The sequence below is a fragment of the Neofelis nebulosa genome, chromosome X (genome assembly GCF_028018385.1).
Source record: "Neofelis nebulosa isolate mNeoNeb1 chromosome X, mNeoNeb1.pri, whole genome shotgun sequence".
NCBI lineage: Eukaryota > Metazoa > Chordata > Mammalia > Carnivora > Felidae > Neofelis > Neofelis nebulosa.
Window position 1 is genome coordinate 125,627,296 of NC_080800.1, and position 18,024 is coordinate 125,645,319.

At 43.1% G+C, this 18,024-nt stretch overlaps 2 protein-coding genes across 9 annotated transcripts in view; one reads left to right on the forward strand and one right to left on the reverse strand.

Moving 5' to 3' along the window:
• Positions 1-1,170: 1,170 nt before the first annotated feature.
• Positions 1,171-5,581, reverse strand: CETN2 (centrin 2). 4 transcript variants are annotated; one of them, XM_058713957.1, is made up of 5 exons: positions 5,460-5,581; positions 4,333-4,491; positions 3,672-3,800; positions 2,199-2,336; positions 1,171-1,749 (listed from the first exon to the last, which is right to left on the reverse strand). In XM_058713957.1, exons 1-5 carry the CDS (start codon positions 5,556-5,558, stop codon positions 1,660-1,662), a joined length of 615 nt encoding a protein of 204 aa, XP_058569940.1. In that variant the 5' UTR covers positions 5,559-5,581; the 3' UTR covers positions 1,171-1,659. The 4 variants fall into 4 exon arrangements, with proteins under 4 accessions (XP_058569940.1, XP_058569943.1, XP_058569941.1 ...); XM_058713960.1 differs by lacking the exon at positions 5,460-5,581 and adding an exon at positions 5,074-5,408; XM_058713958.1 differs by lacking the exon at positions 5,460-5,581 and adding an exon at positions 4,857-5,038.
• A 158-nt stretch (positions 5,582-5,739) lies between these two features.
• Positions 5,740-18,024, forward strand: part of NSDHL (NAD(P) dependent steroid dehydrogenase-like) — a 29,359-nt gene continuing 17,074 nt past the window's right edge. Inside the window, exons 1-4 of one of the 5 annotated variants that reach the window (XM_058713953.1) lie at positions 5,747-5,870; positions 12,998-13,065; positions 13,920-14,031; positions 17,518-17,676. In XM_058713953.1, the coding sequence (XP_058569936.1) occupies positions 13,960-14,031; positions 17,518-17,676 (231 nt within the window). In that variant the 5' untranslated portion in view covers positions 5,747-5,870; positions 12,998-13,065; positions 13,920-13,959. Of the gene's footprint in view, positions 5,871-12,997; positions 13,066-13,919; positions 14,032-17,517; positions 17,677-18,024 lie in introns of those variants that run through there. The other 4 variants (XM_058713951.1, XM_058713956.1, XM_058713954.1 and 1 more) reach the window with 4 other exon arrangements.

Here is an 18,024-nt window from a genome sequence, read left to right on the forward strand (position 1 = left end):
CTTCATGGATGCACATCTAACAAAGCTATGTGACAATCACACCAAGGAAATGACATTGAGAACAAACAGTTCTGAAATGCCCTCTTGGCCCTTTGTGTGAGTCTGCATTGTGCCCTCAGAGACTCAGACTTAAGCACAACTCTTCTCCCCACTACACAGACAAGGAACCTGAGGCACTTGGAGAGGGAGCTTGTCCCAAATTACCCAGCCAGAAACTGGTGGAGCCCATGAGAGAACCCAGGTCTGAGGCTACTCTGGGTTCCCCCACCACATCCCCCCAGTGTTTCTCAGAGTTATGCCCCTGTAGACTTGTCTGGGAGTGGATCACCAAGTTGTTCAGGATGCCAGTGTCCAGGGATGAGGCCCAGGGTCATGCCTCTTTACATGTTCTCCATGTAGGGTTACCACTTGAAATACAGGAAACCCAAGCAAAGTTAAATTTCAGATCAACAGTGAATAAACAACACAAAGTCCAAATGGGACATACTTGTACTAAAAAAAAAAAAAAAAAAAAATTGTCTAAAATTAAAATTGACCTAGGTGTTCTCTTTATTAGCTAAATGAGGCAACCCTATCCTGGGATTAGGATGCCCCCAGAAGTTTGAAACCCATTCTTTTCCTCTCCACGTGTGGGTGAATGAGCATTCCATCACTGTTGTTCATTTTCCATTTCCCCTCTGCCTTTCTTGTTCCCCACCCTCAGCCTGGGGCAAAGATTTTAATATTATCTGCCATGGCTTCTCTTATAGGTTATCCCATGTAGGGTGAAGAGGGGGCTAGACAAGGTCATTCAGCCCAATCTGACACAGAGATTCTGAGACACCATCCAGCAAATAAACTGACCAGAGGTTGGCTGAATTCAACCTACTGTCATAATAACTTGCCTTTCCCCAATTTGTCCAAGCACAAATTACCAATAAGACTCTCAGACTAACTGCGCCCAAACTATTTTTAAGGCATCATTTATGCTTAGGTGAAATGGAAATTCTACTAGTTTTACACACTGATGGATTCCCAAAGAAACAAACAATTCAAGTCAGTAGTAAAGGATTAATTTTCTGTCCATCGGCTGGGAAGGAGTTGGGGATCTACCAGGCTGTCTTCAACACAGTGGTTTAGAAGATGAACTCATATTCAAGGTTAAAGAACTCACCCTTAGAGAACAAAAGGTCAAAATAAAAAAGGCTTTATTTTTAAGACAAAAAAATAGCACAAACACACATCCAAATGCAAGCGAATAACTTCACTGGGTTTTATAAAAGAGAAAGCTGCACTCAGGTGTCAATTATAACTGGAAACCTCAAAGAGAGGCCCCCTGCTTCTGGTGACATGGGTACAACATGTGCTAGTCCAAGAAGTCATTCTGTGGTGGCATCAATGTGGAAATGCATGACAAGAGTGAGGTGATACAAGGCAGAACTGCAGGTGGGTGAAAGCTTTAAGACCCTTTTCTCCACTCTGATATGCTCTCATTTTGCTTTGGGGAACTAAAGTAACCAGCAGGTCACCTTACAAAGAACTTTAATGTCTAAGAACACTTTCAAATACCTAAAAGAGATTCAAGGTTGTTACTAAAGTTATACAGGGAGGTCAGTGGGGGAAAATAGTTTGTGTTCTCAAAACCCAGATTTCACACAATATGAAAAGAAGACACTGATCTTAGTAAAGGCTGGTCTTTTTCATGATGCGCAGGAACTCCTGCTCATTGACTTCTCCATCTCCATCTCGATCAGCCTCATCGATCATCTCCTGTGGAACAATAAGGATTCAACTTAGATTCATTCATAAATGAATTAAAATGACTGAGCAATGGCTTTCATAAGGTTACATGAATAGACAGTTGTGGTCCACCCATTGCAAATGTGCTGCTTTTTAGAATAGCTTGGTTCCCAAAAAGTTATTTGAAAATCAAGCAATACTTTGTCATACATATCATCCAGAAGAGAGCCTGAAAATCATCCTGACTAGGGGGATTCTTAAAACCTAAAATAGGAGGTAAAATTTTATGTGTGCATTTTTCTGGGAGCAAGGCCCATAGGCTTGTCACACTATTAAAGGAGAAATTAAGTGGTCAAGAGAGGGACAAGAGAACACTAGTTTTCCTTCAAAGTGGGGCTCACATCAGAGAAAATGTTATTCAGAAAAGTCACACAGGGGCTCCAAGCAGGAGCTAAGCTCAAGTCCGATGCCTTACAAACCTGCAGCTCCTCATCAGTGAGGTTCTCACCCAACTCCTTGGCCACACGCTTTAGATTTTTGAATGATATCTTCCCAGTTTCATCGTCATCGAAGAGCTTGAAAGCTTTCAGAATTTCTTCTTTGGTATCTTTCTCAGACTTAGCAAGTAAAACAGATAACACAGAAGCAGTTACTTATGCAGCAGCTCACCGGCACCTAACCCCTCTACGTGGTCTTGGTGATGGCTTTCATGACATAGGTCCTAGCTCACAGGAGATCAAACGTCATCCAGGGTAGAAGAGGACAAACTCAATGACATTATTATAAACAGGCTAAAAAGGAAATATAAAGGACTGACTTAAAATATTCTTTCTATACAAAGCAGAAAGAAACAGGAATAGAGGGTAGAGTTAAAGCTAGAGGAAATATAGTGCTTGAGCTGGCAGAAGAGGGGCCCTCTCGGTGGGGGAAGGGGGGTGCAGGGAGGAAAGAGAGGGCTATTTAACTTGTTATGAGATAACAGAGAGTTACTGGGATCCCAAGTATTCCAAAAGAGGAAGAGAGGAAAATACCCCAACAGCTCAAACTCCAGAAATTCCTGAAAGGTAGCTAAAGATAGACAGAACCTCTCTAATAAGAGCAATTTCAGAACCCACCTTTAAGGTGGGACAGCTTTACTAGGTGGTTACAGAAGGTTAAGCTTCCTGATCACTTAAATTAGTACACAAAGAAAAATACAGGTATCATTAGATGATTTCAAAGCCACAGAATTATTAGAGTAGGAACAGACCTGTGACCTGAGACACACATGGAGTTACTTTTTACATGCTACTAAAGCGAAGATAAGCCTCACAAAAGGGGAGCCGGAAGGCCAACGAATGAGCAATGGTCCAACGGGAACATCAACATACATCCTGGGTGGAATGACACTCAGGGGAGTGAGGTGGATTGGTCAGGTGACATGTCTTTCTTGACCCCCTGGGCCCGTTAAAAGGGTGACACCTGAGGGACTAGAGAATGGGTGCATTCAACCTTGAAAATGCTAAAAGACCAAATTTCCAGGGCAGTGAAAAACTAGGCTGTTGAAGTAACCTGCCCTCAGGCTAAGGCTGCCCAGAATAACAAATGAGAGAGAGAAGAATTTTGACCTTCAAAGTATAGACATTTCATCTTGTCAGGCACTGTAATATTGCTGGTGTTTACAGGTTTTACTGCTTGTGGTTATCATATTGAGAAATCAGTTGAGAAAAATAATCACAAAAGAGTGACAGCAGTAGTACTTTTACGACTTTACTTTTCCTGTGATTTGTGTGGCCTTGAAGAAAGCCAAGAGGAACCTAAGCATTCTAATTTTCAGTCATAAATACCATCCTTTATCAGCTGAACCCTCCAGTTTGTATTAACTTTTCTTCAGTGAAGACATTTTCATATCTAGATTCAAATTTGTTCACCATTATGGGTGGAAAATATGCTGATTATTCCAGCTAACTTACCATTTTCTGAGTCATCACAGTCAAAAAGTCACTAAAGTTCATTTTTCCTGTCCCTTCCTTATCAATTTCGCTTATCATTTTCTTGATCTCTTCTTTCTTGGGTTCAAAGCCCAGTGCTCTCATTGCCACCTACAATGAAAACAGGATCATCTCCATATGCACATCTAAACCGTTAACAGGAACAAAAATGACAGCATTGAGAGTATTAAGCCAGCATCTGACACAATTTCATTAAAATGATTGGGAGGGGCGCCTGGGTGGCTCAGTCTGACTTTGGCTCAGGTCATGATCATAGTTCGTGAGTTTTGAGCCCTGCATTGGGCTCTTTGCTGACAGCTCAGAGCCAGGAGGCTGCTTCAGATTCTGTGTGTCTCTCTCTGCCCCTCCCCCACCCGCGCTCTGTTTCTCAAAAATAAATAAACATTAAAAAAATTTTTTTAATGATTGGGAAACACTAGAACATTATGCAGATTGATATTTGTGCTCCATTTTATTTAATAACACTTGAGGTAAAAAAAAAAGATAGGAAAACAGAACACAGTGCATCCTCCCCCGTTACTTCTTGCAGAGAGATGAGGAAAAAAGAGGTACAGTGGTGACAGGGAAACAAAAAGATGTAGAGGAAAGGCAAGGCTGGGGAGTTGGAATGTAAATGGCTTGCCTTAAGTTCCTTAACATCTATGGTTCCAGTTCCATCAGCATCAAAGAGATCAAAAGCTTCCCGGATTTCCTGTTTCTGCTCTTCAGTAAGCTCAGGCTTAGGACTCATCCTTTTTCGCTGGGCAGATGTTGCCATGCTTGCCTTCTTAAAGTTAGAGGCCTTTAGACGTTTTACAAACACAGAAGCACAGTATTATGTAATATAATCTATATTTTACATAAAATAGTTACAGACAACAAATTATTTTAAAATTGTTTACACCAACCAATTCCGAAGCTTTGCTTAACAGAAGAGATAACAGGGTTTACTGGAAAGAACAGTGAATCCTTCCATGCACCTCTATCCCTCCCTCTTCTTTATTTACTACTGTTTCTAGAAGCAAGGAGACCCCTTGTTCGTTTGGACATCTCTGATTGAAAATCATCCTAAAAGAGATCTAGCCAAGGAGCTGACTGCATAAATGTACAGATAACCAGGTGACCTTGATTTTGGGGATCCTAATAATTATCTAGAAATGTCCTTACAACACCCACTCGCGGTACTCCACTTCCCTCTATGCAGTCCGACTTTAAGAAGTAACCACGCTTCCAGATTTGGCCAAATATTACTAGGTTGCTAAAATGTATATTCTGCCAATATTAAACAATAAAACTCAATCCACTTGACACATCTGTCCCTCCTGCAAGGAGCTCAAAACATGTCCCGAATATCCCTGTACTTAAATTTCAGGATGCATGTTACCAATCAAACATAATAAACCTCCTCCCCAGTTCTATGGGTAAACTTTGGTAGAGCGACGCGGCCAGGTCAGGATCTGAGAAGTCAGGGCCTGCAGGTAACGTCAGTTTTCTTTGTCCAGGGGCGGTCACCGAGGGGGCCGGCAGGGGAAGATCAGGGGAGCCTAAGGGATGGGTGGGCGCAGCGCAGACCGGGTGAAGGGGAGCAGCAGCGAATCACAGGCCCAGCTGGGCGGCAGGCGTCTCTACACTACGCTTCCGGGAAAGAACTCAGAGGAAGGAAGGGCACGCCAAAATCGAGAACGGCGCAGGAGAGCTGGCAGGGCCAGACGAAATCTTGGAAGGGCTCAGCCTCTGGGCGCGGGGCACCAAAGGACGGCCTGCACTCACCATTGCCGACCAACTCCACCGCCCGTTGTTACGGCAACCGACGTATACACTGACTCGGCGCCTTTCCCACCGCCCCACGCGCGCGGCCCTGCTCCCCATTGGCGGCCCACTAGCCGCCGCCGCTTCCCATTGGCACAGGGCTGTGGTGGGTGGGGCTAATCGGACAAAGGCCTGGCCCAGGGCCAGGGGGCTGTGCACTCACAGCTAAGACCTGGCCTCATTGGGCAGGATCACGTTATGAGCGCCGATTGGCTGAACCAGCGCCAAACTAAGCCAATCCCGTTGGCGGAGGAGTCTCGGCAGATCCTCTGCTCACGCGGGCGTGGAGAAACCGGTGCCCGCCGGCGGCTGCAGGTCTTTGGGTGCTAGCTGGGGGAGCGCTGAGGCTGACCAGGGGATCGCCTACGGACGGTAAGGGTTACGACCTCGCCCTGGGAAGCTGCCTTCTACCGGCTACAAGGCAGGAGGGCAAGGGGCTGGGTGAGGAGGTCTGGTCGGGAGGTTTCTGGTCTGGCCTAAGACAAAATTAGGGTCAGAAGGGCCAGAGAAGACCGTGACCTTGCGTGTTACAGCGGAGACTACACAAGGAGCAACTGAGATCCAGAGAAGTGAAGGGGAATGTTGCAGAGGTTTGGACGGCTGGGACTTAGAAACCGTGTCCCGCTGAGGCTATTTCTTCGAGAGTGTCCATTCTATAGCACTGCCTCCCCCCCCCCCCCCCCGCCGCCCTGCCCGCAACTGATTTTAAGAGTGGATCACTTTGGTTCTTTCCTGGCTAAAAGCAGCCAAGGAGATGAGGTGGGAGCCTGGGAACGGACTTTGAAGGAAGTGAAGGAGATATGAGCGAGCATGAGGGGAGAGGTCGTCAAAATAGACTTTTTTGATAGTCACTCAGGCGGATAGGGGGGAGCATTCCAGGCCGAGACATTGCCATGAGCAAAGTCACGGAGGACTTTGAAGTGTGAGGGGTGCTTGGAGAGTGTGGTTTTAGATTTTCTTTTATTTATTTTGTTTTTATCATGATAAGTGTAGTCTTTAATCCCCATCACCTATGTAACTCATCTCCCCACCTATTTCCCCTCTGGTAAGGATCAATTTGTTCTCTATAGTTGAGAGTCTGTTTCTTGGTTTGCCTCTCGTTTTCACTTTGCTCATTTGTTTTGTTTCTTAAATTCCACATATGAGTGAAATCATATAGTATTTGTCATTCTCTGACTGACTTATTTCACTTAGCATTATTCTCTGTAGCTCCATCCATGTCATTGCAAATGACATTTCTTTTTTTTTTAATGGCTGAGTAACATTCCATTGTATATTTATACATCTTCTTTCTCAGTTCATCCATCCATCAAAATATGGGCTACGCCCATATCTTGGCTATTGTAAATAGTGCTGCTATAAACATTGGTGTGCATGGATCCCTTTGAATTAGTATTTTTGTATCCTTTGGGTAATACCCATTAGTGCAATTACTGGATCATTTTTAATTTTTTGAGGAACCTCCATAGTGTTTTCTAGAGGCGCTGCACCAGTGTACATTCCCACCAACAGTGCAAGAGGGTTCCCCTTTCTCTGCATCCTTGCCAACATATGTTGTTTCCTGAGTTGTTAATTTGAACCACTCTGAATGGTGTGAGGTGGTATCTCAGTGTGGTTTTGATTTTTATTTTCCTGATGATGAGCGATGTTGAGCATCTTTTAGTGTGTCTGTTGGCCATCTAGAGGTCTTCTTTGGAGAAATGTCTATTCATGTCTTCTGCCCATTTTTTAATTAGATTATTTGTTTTAGGGGTATTGAGTTGTATCAGTTCTTTATAAATTTGGATACTAACCCCTTTTCAGATATGTCATATGCAAATATATTCTCCCATTCAATAGGTTACCTTTCAGTTTTATTGATTGTTTCCTTCGCTGGGCAGAAGCTTTTTTTTTTGATGTAGTCCTAATAGTTTATTTTTGCTTTTATTTCCCTTGCTTCAAGACACACATCCAGAAAAAAAAGTTGCTACAGCCAACATCAGAGAGATTACTGCCTGTGCTCTCTTCAAGGATTTTTAGGGTTTCAGGTCTCACATCTAGGTCTTTAATCCAAATTTTGAGTTTATTTTTTTGTATAGTGTAAGAAAATGGTCAAATTTCATTCTTTTGCATGTGGTTGTCCAGCTTTCCCAACATCATTTGTTGAAGAGACCATCTTTTTCCCATTGCATGTTCTTTCCTGCTTTGTCAAAGATTAATTGACCATATAGTTGTGGGCTTATTTCTAGCTTTTCTATTCTGTTCTATTGATCTATGTGACTATTTTTATACCAGTACCGTACTGTTTTAATTGCTACGCTTTGTAATATAACTTGAAATCTGGAATTGTGATATCTCCTGTTTTGTTTTTATTTTTCAAGATTGCTTTGGCGAATCAAGGTCTTTTGTGATTCCATAAATATTTTAGAATTGTTCCAGTTCTGTGAAAAATGCTGCTGGTAGTTTTCATAGGGGTTGCAGTAAATATGTAGATTGCTTTGGGTAGTATGGACATTTTTAAAATATTTGTTCTTCCAACTCATAAGCATGGGATGCCTTTCCATTTCTTTGCCTTATCTTGGATTTCTTTCATCATTGTTTTATAGTTTTCAGAGTACAGGTCGTTGACCTCGTTGGTTAAGTATATTCCTAAATATTCTGTCGTTTTTGGTGCGGTTGTAAATGGAATTGTTTCCTTAATTTCACTTTCTGCTGCTTTATTATTAGTGTATAGGAATGTAACAGATTTCTGTACATTGATCCTGTATTTTGCGACATTACTTAGTTCATTTATCAGTTCCAGTAGTTTCTTGGTGGAGTCTTTAGGGTTTTCTATATATAGTATTATGTCATTTACAAATAGAGTTTTACTTCTTCCTTACCAGTGTAGATGCCTTTTATTTCTTTATGTTGTCTGATTGCTGTGGCTAGGACTTCCAGTACTATGTTGAATTAAGTGGCAAGAGTAGACAATATTGTCCTGTTCTTGATCTTAGCGGAAAAGCTTTCAGTTTTTCGCCATTGAGTATGATGTTGGCTGTGGGTTTTCCATACAAGGCCTTTACTGTGTTGAGGTATGTTCCCTCTAGACCTACTTTGTTGACGGTTTTTATCATGAATGGATGTTGTATTTTGCCAAATGCTTTTCTGCATCTAGTGAAATGATTATATGGTTCTTATCCTTTCTCTTATTGATGTGATATATTACGTTGATTGATTTGTGAATATGGAACCAGCGTTGCATCCCACGAATAAATCCCACTTGACTGTGGTGAATGATTTTTTTGAATGTATGGTTAGATTTGGTTTGCTAATATGTTGAGGATTTTTGCATCTGTATTCTTGAGAGATATTGGCCTGTGGTTCTCTTTTTTTTGTGGTGTCTTTATCTGGTTTGGTATCAGGGTGACACTGACTCATAGAATGAATTTAGGAGTTTTCTTTCTTGTATTTTTTGGAATAGTTTGAGAAGAATAGGTATTAACTCTTCTTAAAATGTTTGGTAGAATTTGTGAAGCCGTCTAGTGCTGGAGTTTTGTTTTTTGGGAGTTTTTTGATTACTGCTTCAATTTCTTTGCTGATAATTCATCTGTTCAATTTTCTATTTCTTCCTGCTTTAGTTTTGGTAGGTTTTATGTTTCTAGGAATGTATCCATTTCTTCTAAGTTGTCCAATTTGTTGGCATATAAGTTTTCATAATATTCTGTTACAATTTTTTGTATTTCTCTGGTGTTGGTTGTTATTTCTCCTCTTTCATTAGTTATTTTGTTTAGTTGAGTCCTCTCTCTCTCTCTCTCTCTCTCTCTCTCTTTTTTGATGATTCTTGCTAGAGGTTTACCAATTTTGTTGATCTTTTCAAAGAAGCAGCTCCAGGTTTCATGCGTGCTTGGAGAATTACAAGGGTGTGTGTGCAAGGGTATGGGCTGAAGCATTGGAGCTGGAGGTCCAGGATCTGCCCTCCACAGCTAGCCTAGTGTAAGAGGGCTCTCAGTCCTTACATGCTTCCCCTCTGGGCATTGGGGCATAATTTAGGGAGGCAGGGCATAGAGCATAAGCTTCTTAGGCTGAGAAAGGCATGAGATATATTAGCATCTATTAAATGAACGTCTTTGCTGACCTTCTACCCTTTTTTCCCTTCCTTTTTCAGCATGAACCAGGTCCAAAACCATTCAGTCATATTTGACTCTTTTCCTGTCCCCTCCACATTAACCAGCCTCTAGGTTCTATCCGTTCTCCCACTTAAAGGCCATTCCTTTTCTCTTTTCCACCTCTGCTGCTCCTCTTCCAATTCAGGCCTTTGTCAGCAGTCTCCTAACTCCTACCAGCCAGAATTCTCACCGTGGTCTGCAGGGCCTGGCATAGCATGCCCTTTCCTTTCTCCAGGCTCATTCCAGCTGGGACACTAGGTTCCTTGTTGGGCCTCAAACGCACAGGCACAATCCTCAGAACTTTGGCTCCAGCTGGCCCTTCTGCCCACTTGCTCCACTTCTTTCCCTCCTCCAGGTCTTTGCTCCACTATCACCTTCTTTCTTAGTGAGCCACCCTAAGCACCCTATTTGTTTAGCACTGCAGCCCCCAGCATGCTTGAGCCCCGTATCTTGCTCTACTGTTTTCTCCTGGTACTTGCTTATTTTGTTCTTTATTGTCCACCCACTATAAGGTAAGCTCTATGAGGGTAGGCATCTTTGTTTTGTTCACTGCTGGTACTCCAGTACCCGGAACAGTGAAGGGCACATATTAGGTACTCAGTAAAACTTGTTTGAATGACTGGTGAATAATGTCCCTGTGCCTGCTTCTCACCTGCCTAGTCTACCTGCTCTGCCAGGTTTGTCTTCCTGGTGAACAGTCTGGTCAGGTCATCCCCCCTGCTCTTAAACCTTCAGAGGCTTCCCATGACTACAGAGTCAAGTCCAGACCCAACCTGGCATCTGAGCCCCCTGCCCAGTTTTGCCTCTGCTGGTCCTTATATGTCTTGTCTTCCATACCCTACTTCCCAGTCTGCAGGGTGACAGCCTGGCAGAGTAGAAAGAACAGCCACAAAGTTCTGCCTTGGCTGTGTAAAATCTGTGTGGTGCAAGTCACTCAACCTCTGTGCCTGAGTTTTTCTTTTGCTGAATGAGACCTAACTGGGTGCTTTAGGGATCTTAATGGTGTAATATACTTAGATGTAAAAAGACCTGGCATTTGGCAGTTTTTCGAGCAATGTTATTTCTTTTCTCTGATTTGCTCTTGTCATCTCCCCTACCCTGCATGCCCAAAACTTTAGACTTGGGTAAAATCCCTTCTCCGCACTGCAGCCAGAGTGATCCTTCTGATCTTAACACTCACCCTGCTTACAACTTCCCAGGGCTTCTCCCTCTCCTCTTAGTGTAACCTTAACCTGACACACAGTCCCTTCATATTCTCAACTTTGCTCCCAATCTTGCTTCATACTCACTGTGACACAACTTGTCACAGTTGCCAGAACATGCTGGCTCTGTGCTATCACCTGTCCTTCCCACCCCTGGCCATGGAAAGGCTTTTAGGACACCCACCCCTGTTTGACTCACTCCTCCATGGCCTTGAGAACTTGGCTCAGGGATCGCCTTCTTGGGCCAGCCTCCCCGTTCTGGGTTTACCTTCATGAGAACTCAGAAGCATTCCACAATTGTCCACTAAGTCTGTCTCTCACACTAGATCGTGGGCTCCCTGGAGGTTGGTGCTGTGTCTTAACGCGGGTTCTGCCTGGCAGTGGCCGGCATTGGGTGAGTGAGCCAAAACCTGGGTGATTGCTCTTTTACAAGTTGCAGCTCCACTTTTATCCCCGAGCCTTGTTTGAGCCCCGTAGCAGCTCTGAGGTCAGCAGGGAGGATCACTGCTCTACAGAAGAGACCTCTGGGAGCAGCTGCAGGAGAACAATACAACCCCTGCTCTGTTCCAGGCTCTTTGCTGGCCCTCAGGGGGCTCACAACCAAGTAGGAAAAAAAAGGTATAATTGAGTGTGCTGAGTATTAGAACGGGAGCAGACAAGGAAGGAGCTGACTGTCCCCAGGGAGGGAGAGGAGGTTCACAGTAGTGACAGTTGAGCTAGGCCTTGAAGGATAAGGAGGAACTCACCAAGGAGAGGGAAGATATTCTAGGTGGAGGGGATAGCATAAGCTCAAGCTCGCAGGCATGCTGATGGGTTTCTCGGGGGCCACTACAAATCCAAAGCCAGGGTCTTTCTGTGTCCTAAAAATAGACAATCAGAGAGACGAATGACTAACAGAAACAACCAGACGCCTCAGGTTTATGAAAGGACAAGATTTAGCTGATTGAGTCCTTTGGGGAAGTGTGTTTTGCCTTGACTCCTGTTTGCAGTTTTCTTGCATACACAGACATTGTCTGTCCACAGACTAGACCGGTGAGCTTGTGGTAGCTACATCTTACCTTCCTGCACTGACTCCATGGAAGACAGCAGGCCGGGCCCCGACTACCCCCACACACCCTAACACACCCCTCTGAATTGCTCTGCATTACCCCTTTACAAAGAAGCTGATCTCCCATGTTTTCAAAGGAGGGAATACTTTTTCTTTCTATCTGGTTTGAGGTGGACAGACTATCCCTTCCTTTTGCCTCCAGGACTTGGTTTTTGGGAACTTTCCCCAGCAAGAAGGAGATTAGGCTCACTTGCTTGTCTTCTTATATAATCCTGTCAGCAGCCTTTCTCCCCTTGCCCAGAAGTTGAGCAAGGCACTTAGATTTCACCAGTAGAAGGTGGATCTCTTCCTAGTTTGTTTTTTTTAGTTCAAAGCTTTGTCTCAGTATGAATATACTGGTTTTTAATGGATTCAAAGAACTAACATTTTACAGGAGAAAGACTTGAGGCTTCTGATGTGTGAACCTTAACAATCCCAGCCCCCTGAATGTTGCTCTTTAGGGTCTTATTTTCCCATTCAGAGCTATTCTGAGCCCACTTTTAAGAGTACGGTCAGTGGCATTCATTTCACATTGTTGTGCAACCATCCCCAGCATCCATCACCAGAAGTCTGACTCTTGTAGAACTGAAACGCTACCTAGTAATCGCTAAGTCCCCAATTCCCCCTCCTCCCAGCCCCTGGCACCCACCATTGTTTCTACATATATGAGTTTGACTACTATACATATCTCATATAAAAAAGGATCATATGGTATTTGTGCCTGGCTGATTTCATTTAGCATAATATATTATGTGAAAAGTGAAGTTTTAAAATGTATTTTCCTGATAACTTCCATTATGATTTCAGAAACATGTTTCCGTAAAATAGCCCCATCAGACACAGAGGTTCATAATATCCATTTCAAGGCCATTTCATCCAGCCACAATCATTTCCTACAAGAACGTGTGTGTGTGTGTGTGAGAGAGAGAGAGAGAGAGAGAGAGACTAGAGGTGTGGAATTGGATCGGAGCAGTCATGGTGTTTGAGACCCTGGTGTTGGCTGCCTGGCAGCCACCTTCTCACTGATAAGTGTTCTGTGAATCTAGCTTTTTGCACACAGTTGGACTGTTTTCTTTGTCACAGATTTCACCGTCTCCAGATGTTAGGAGATCCATGACTTAAGTAAATTGACCACTACCAAGAAAACAGATGTAAGACCAAATACATCTAACCCAAAATTGAATGCTTCTCTTTGTTTGTGAGTCAGTATTATGGGTGAATGAAGAGAGGAGCATATCCTAAGGGCTGTCACAAAAGCTTGTCTTATAAACTACTCGTCTGTTTGGTGTTACGGTTCTTCCATCAGCTGGTATGCTTCATTGTGTCTTGGTTGTGAAGTGCTCAGTCCCCACCATACTCTGACCACTTCCTGAAGGCTTCTGACAACCCCAGACAGAGTTCTTCCACACATAGTCAGGGTGGCTTTAATTTCACCACGAAGAGCTCTGTCTTCTATTATGCTGTTCCACTCCCAGCACCCCCTGCCCTAGCATCATGGGGATGAGCACATAGTCCCTTTTATTCACGGGAAAACTCAGCTGCAGCAGAAAGACAGGACTGGAGTGGATTTACCTAGTTTGTCATAGGGCTGGCACCAGAACCCAGCACTCCCTGGGTCTGTGCATTTTCCCACTGCACTCCCACAATGTAATGATCAACACAAGGAAAATCGAGAATAATTGAAATGTGTGAGTGCCATGGAAAAAGCTACAATGCCAAAGATGCTCCTTTTGTTGTAAATGACACGAGAGGCCATTTAACTGGCTTCCCATTTTGCCTCTAATCCAAGAATGCAGTGAGTTATGGGCCCAGTTACACCTTTTCCTCAGAAAGAAGCCTGTCACAGGAATATTAAGCGGAGGGCTTCATTTAATAGCTACCACTGTGGTTCAGCTCTTTGTGGAAACTTGACAGGGGAATGGCATCCACACAAAAACACTAATGCCTAAAAAATGTTTCAGTTTATATTATATAAATGTCTGTCTCTAAATATGTCTTTATGAAGAGAAAACTTCATCGCAAACATAACGGTATTTGGAGCTGAAATGGAACGAGCATTTGGTGAGCCAATGAGAGACCAGGTCACACGGACACATTTGACAGAAGACATTCCAAATGTGAGTACTGACACACAAAAAAAGGTTAACCAAAACCAGATAAGGGGAAAGTCGAGCACATATATACCAGGAAGCCACTGATACTACCTGTGGATTAAAAATTGTATTTGGTACATTTATCAAATCAATTAATGTTGAGTTTATACACATACACACACATATATACATATATATTCAAGGTTTCAGTTACTTATTGCTATGTAACAGTGTTAGAACATAGTGGTTTAAAACAATACCATACCCATTTCTTTGTTCTTGATTCTGTGATTCAGGCTGGCCCCACTTGGGAGTCCTTGGCTGGTTTCCTCTGGGTTTACCCACCCACCTGCAGTCAAGGGGACCCCCCGCCCCCGACGTGTGAGTTCCAAGCGGCCTCACTCACATCCCTGGCAGTAACTGCTGGCATTGGCTGGGTGCCTCAGTTTGCCTTCACGTGGCCTTCAACAGGCTAGACTAGGCTTTTGGTTGGAATGGCAGAAGGCTTCCCTAGCAACCACACTGGCAGTAGCAAGGACTCCTAAGATCTAGCATTGCAAGTATCAGAAAGGACTTTAAGGAATTGTCAGGGCTCCTGGAGGTTCTTCATGTAGGTCTGCATAGGTTTGGTTTGATTCATTTTTAATGAATGCTAACGTTTCAGAAATGAAATCACGTCAAGATAAAATGTGTTTATATCAAATGTTAATAAATTAAAGATGCCCAGGAGTTTCCCCACTAGATCACACTTGTCTTGGTGGGTAGCTCAGAATAAAGCCTCCTCTGTGCCTCTATAATAGAAGGTTAATGTGAGATTCTAATGTTCAGATGAACCATCAGAGTCCCTTGCCATCTAGTTCCTTGTTTGTATAAATTAGGATTTTACTGATACTCAGCAACCCAAAAAAATTACATTTCAATGGTTGTGTCATGGTGTTCTTTCTCACTGGTTGCCTTTATAAGAAGTATAAGTTAAAAATTTAAAAAGAACACTTTCATCTTACCTTATATATATGTTCTGTGTAAGACTTCTCTGAAAAGAGGCCCGCTGCTAGAGACAAAGGAAAACAGAACAGGTTAAAAGAAACACAGGGGCCTAGATCATTCTCTTACCTCAAGGTCATATTGCAATTAAAATCATTTAGATGGCTTTCTTTTCTATTCTTAAAACTCTCTCCAAGATTTTGATTTTATAACTTCTCTCAGTAACCCATTCTTGAGTCTCATTACCTGTTTACAGTCCAGAGTTTTATTCTTGTTAGTACATGTTCCTTCTTGTCCACTGTGCCCACTTCCTCTGCATCATCTTTCATGGCCATAAAACGTAAGTGGTTATTTCATATGATCTCTAACCATGTGGTATTATAGGTGTGATTAAAGACGTTGGCCCATCACACACCTGACTTTTCTGGGGTAAATGTCAGTTCAGTTCTCATCACTACAGAACTCTCTGTGGAATAGCCATTGGCCCACTTGTTCCAAGCAATATTGGTGCCACATTTCAAAATAATAATAATGATTAAAAAAAAACACAAAAAAACAGGGGCGCCTGGGTGGCTCAGTCTTGATCCTGGCTCAGGTCATGATCTTGTGGTTCATGGGTTCAAGCCCCACATTAGGCCCTGCACTGACAGTGCAGAGCTTGCTTGGGATTGTGTCTCTCCCTCTCTCTGCTCCTTCCCCACTCATGCTCGTGCGCTCTCTCTCTCTCTCTCTCTCTCTCTTAATATAAATAAACTTTAAAAAATAAATAAATAAAATCATGAAAGGAAATTGCACTGGACATAGTAGAAAGGTTATTTGATTTTTTAAAATAATTAGACCATCAAACTATGAAACAATTGTAACTAGAGATGCTAGATAACAAGAGAATCTGAAATCCTTTGGAATACTGTCAAAACATGTCTAGTTTGAACCTCTTTGAACTAAGGCAAGCTTTTAGCAAACCAAGAAAAATCAGTTTGGGGAGCAGGGAGGCTCAGAGTTATTCTAAAAAACCTACATTTACCTGTACAGCTGACTTGAGGGAAGGAGAAGGTATAGCCAAAATGAGGATCAAATGGGATTTGTGTATTTAATTTGCCTATGTCCTGGGAATATCTTAGAAATTCCAGTCAAGGTACAAATTATTTAGCATGGTGTGATTACATGTATATGAGAGTAATCAAACAAAACCTAGACAAAAATGGGTTGAAGAGATCATTTTGTTGGGGATGGGGTGCGGTGTGGAATAGTGAAGCTGATTACATCAGTAGGTTACATGTGCCTGAACAAATGACGCTTAAGCTCCAGAGCCATCTCTGGGTGGCCCAGTGGACTCCAGTAAAAATGCCAGCCCATGGGATACTAGGTTGGGAGGGGCGAGTCTGTAGTAGGGGCCCTGACACCTCTGAAGTCTCCTGCATAACTCAATTATATAGATATTTAAGGGATAAATAGAGGGGTTGTTTGTTTGTTTTCTAATCAGGATCAGAATTTCTTTAATATCTTTAGTTTCCACACTCCCAACTTTGATTTACTGTACATGAGCTTAGGGAAAATGGGTGTTTGTCATTTTCAGGAAGCCCAGATACGGTTTTAGAAAGACCCCAGGGAGGATGGATATCACTGGTCCTCCTTTGGAGACTGTTGGGGCCAGCTTAATCAGTGTGCAACAGACAGTTTTATTCTCCCTGGCATCAGAATATTGAAGTGTCTGCATCTGGTGCTCTGTCCTTCCATTATCCCCAGTTGCCAGATTTGGAATTTAGCCCAGAAAGTGCACATGTTGCAGAAGGTGAAATGTAAGCACCATAGCTCTTCCCTGATTCGTCGGTTTGCTCAGAGCTCAGAGAAGGGAAAGCAAAGCCGAGGGCCTGGCTGATTAACAGTTTACTGATCCTCCCTGCAACCCCTCCAGGAGATCCATCAGACAGCAACAGTCTTGGATATACTAAGGTGGGAAGGGATTAGGTGACAAGTCCAAAGTCACACAGCACAGCCCTGTAATGGTCAGTTTGAGGAAAAGAGGCTGACTTTCTCCTGCGAGCATAGAGACTTTGCTTTCTTCTTACTGATATTTTAAGTCGACATTGTCAGTTGAGTGGGTGGCATGTTGTGTTGTGTTTTATTTTGTTTCTGTCTGTTCTAGAAGTGCCCAGGGCTCTGTTATTAGGAGCAAGAAGGTATGACTTTGGGGTTTTTTGTATTGTCCAGTTTTGATCATACATAGTTTCATTTTTTCCAGAGGTGTTCCCTGCTCCTTTTGTTAAACACACAGCATGCATGTATCAGATCATCCAATCCAGCCAAAGTCTATCTCAGTATCATTTGCTATCTCTCTTTCCTTCTTACTTATCTCTGGAGAGGAGGGTGCCACTGGCGATAGAACACCAGAATTATATAAAGCTTCCAACTTGACTCAAAAAGAATTTCAAACAAACAGATGGACTTGCTCATGAACATGTGAGTCAAAGTTCTTTATAGCTTCAAATTCTCATATACCCCCTGCCCATCCCTCTCTTTCTGCAGGCCAGTAAGTGCACAGTGATCGGAGGCTCTGGATTCCTGGGGCAGCACATGGTGGAGCAGTTGCTGGCAAGAGGCTACGCTGTCAATGTATTTGATATACGGCAAGGGTTTGACAATCCCCAGGTGCACTTCTTTCTGGGTGACCTCTGCAACCAACAGGTAATGGACCACCCAGCCTTGCCAGTTTTCCACAGGCCCCCAAAGGGAAACTACCAGGCTTACCCTGCTCAGAGGTCAGCCAAATTGTTTCAAAAAAATTTTTTTTGAAAAAATTTAAAGTTACATGAAAGAATTTAACACATACCCTCATTTCGTCAGTTCAACTGCACTCTACCATGGTAGTGCAAAAGCAGCCATGGTCAGTACCTAAAGGAAAGGGTGCAACTGTGTGCCAATAAAACTTTATTTACAAAGTTGTCCACAGGCTATACTGTGCCGACTACTGTTCCAGAGTATTCAGTTGATCTTAGAACAACATGGGTCAGAGGCACTGACCCTCCGTGTACA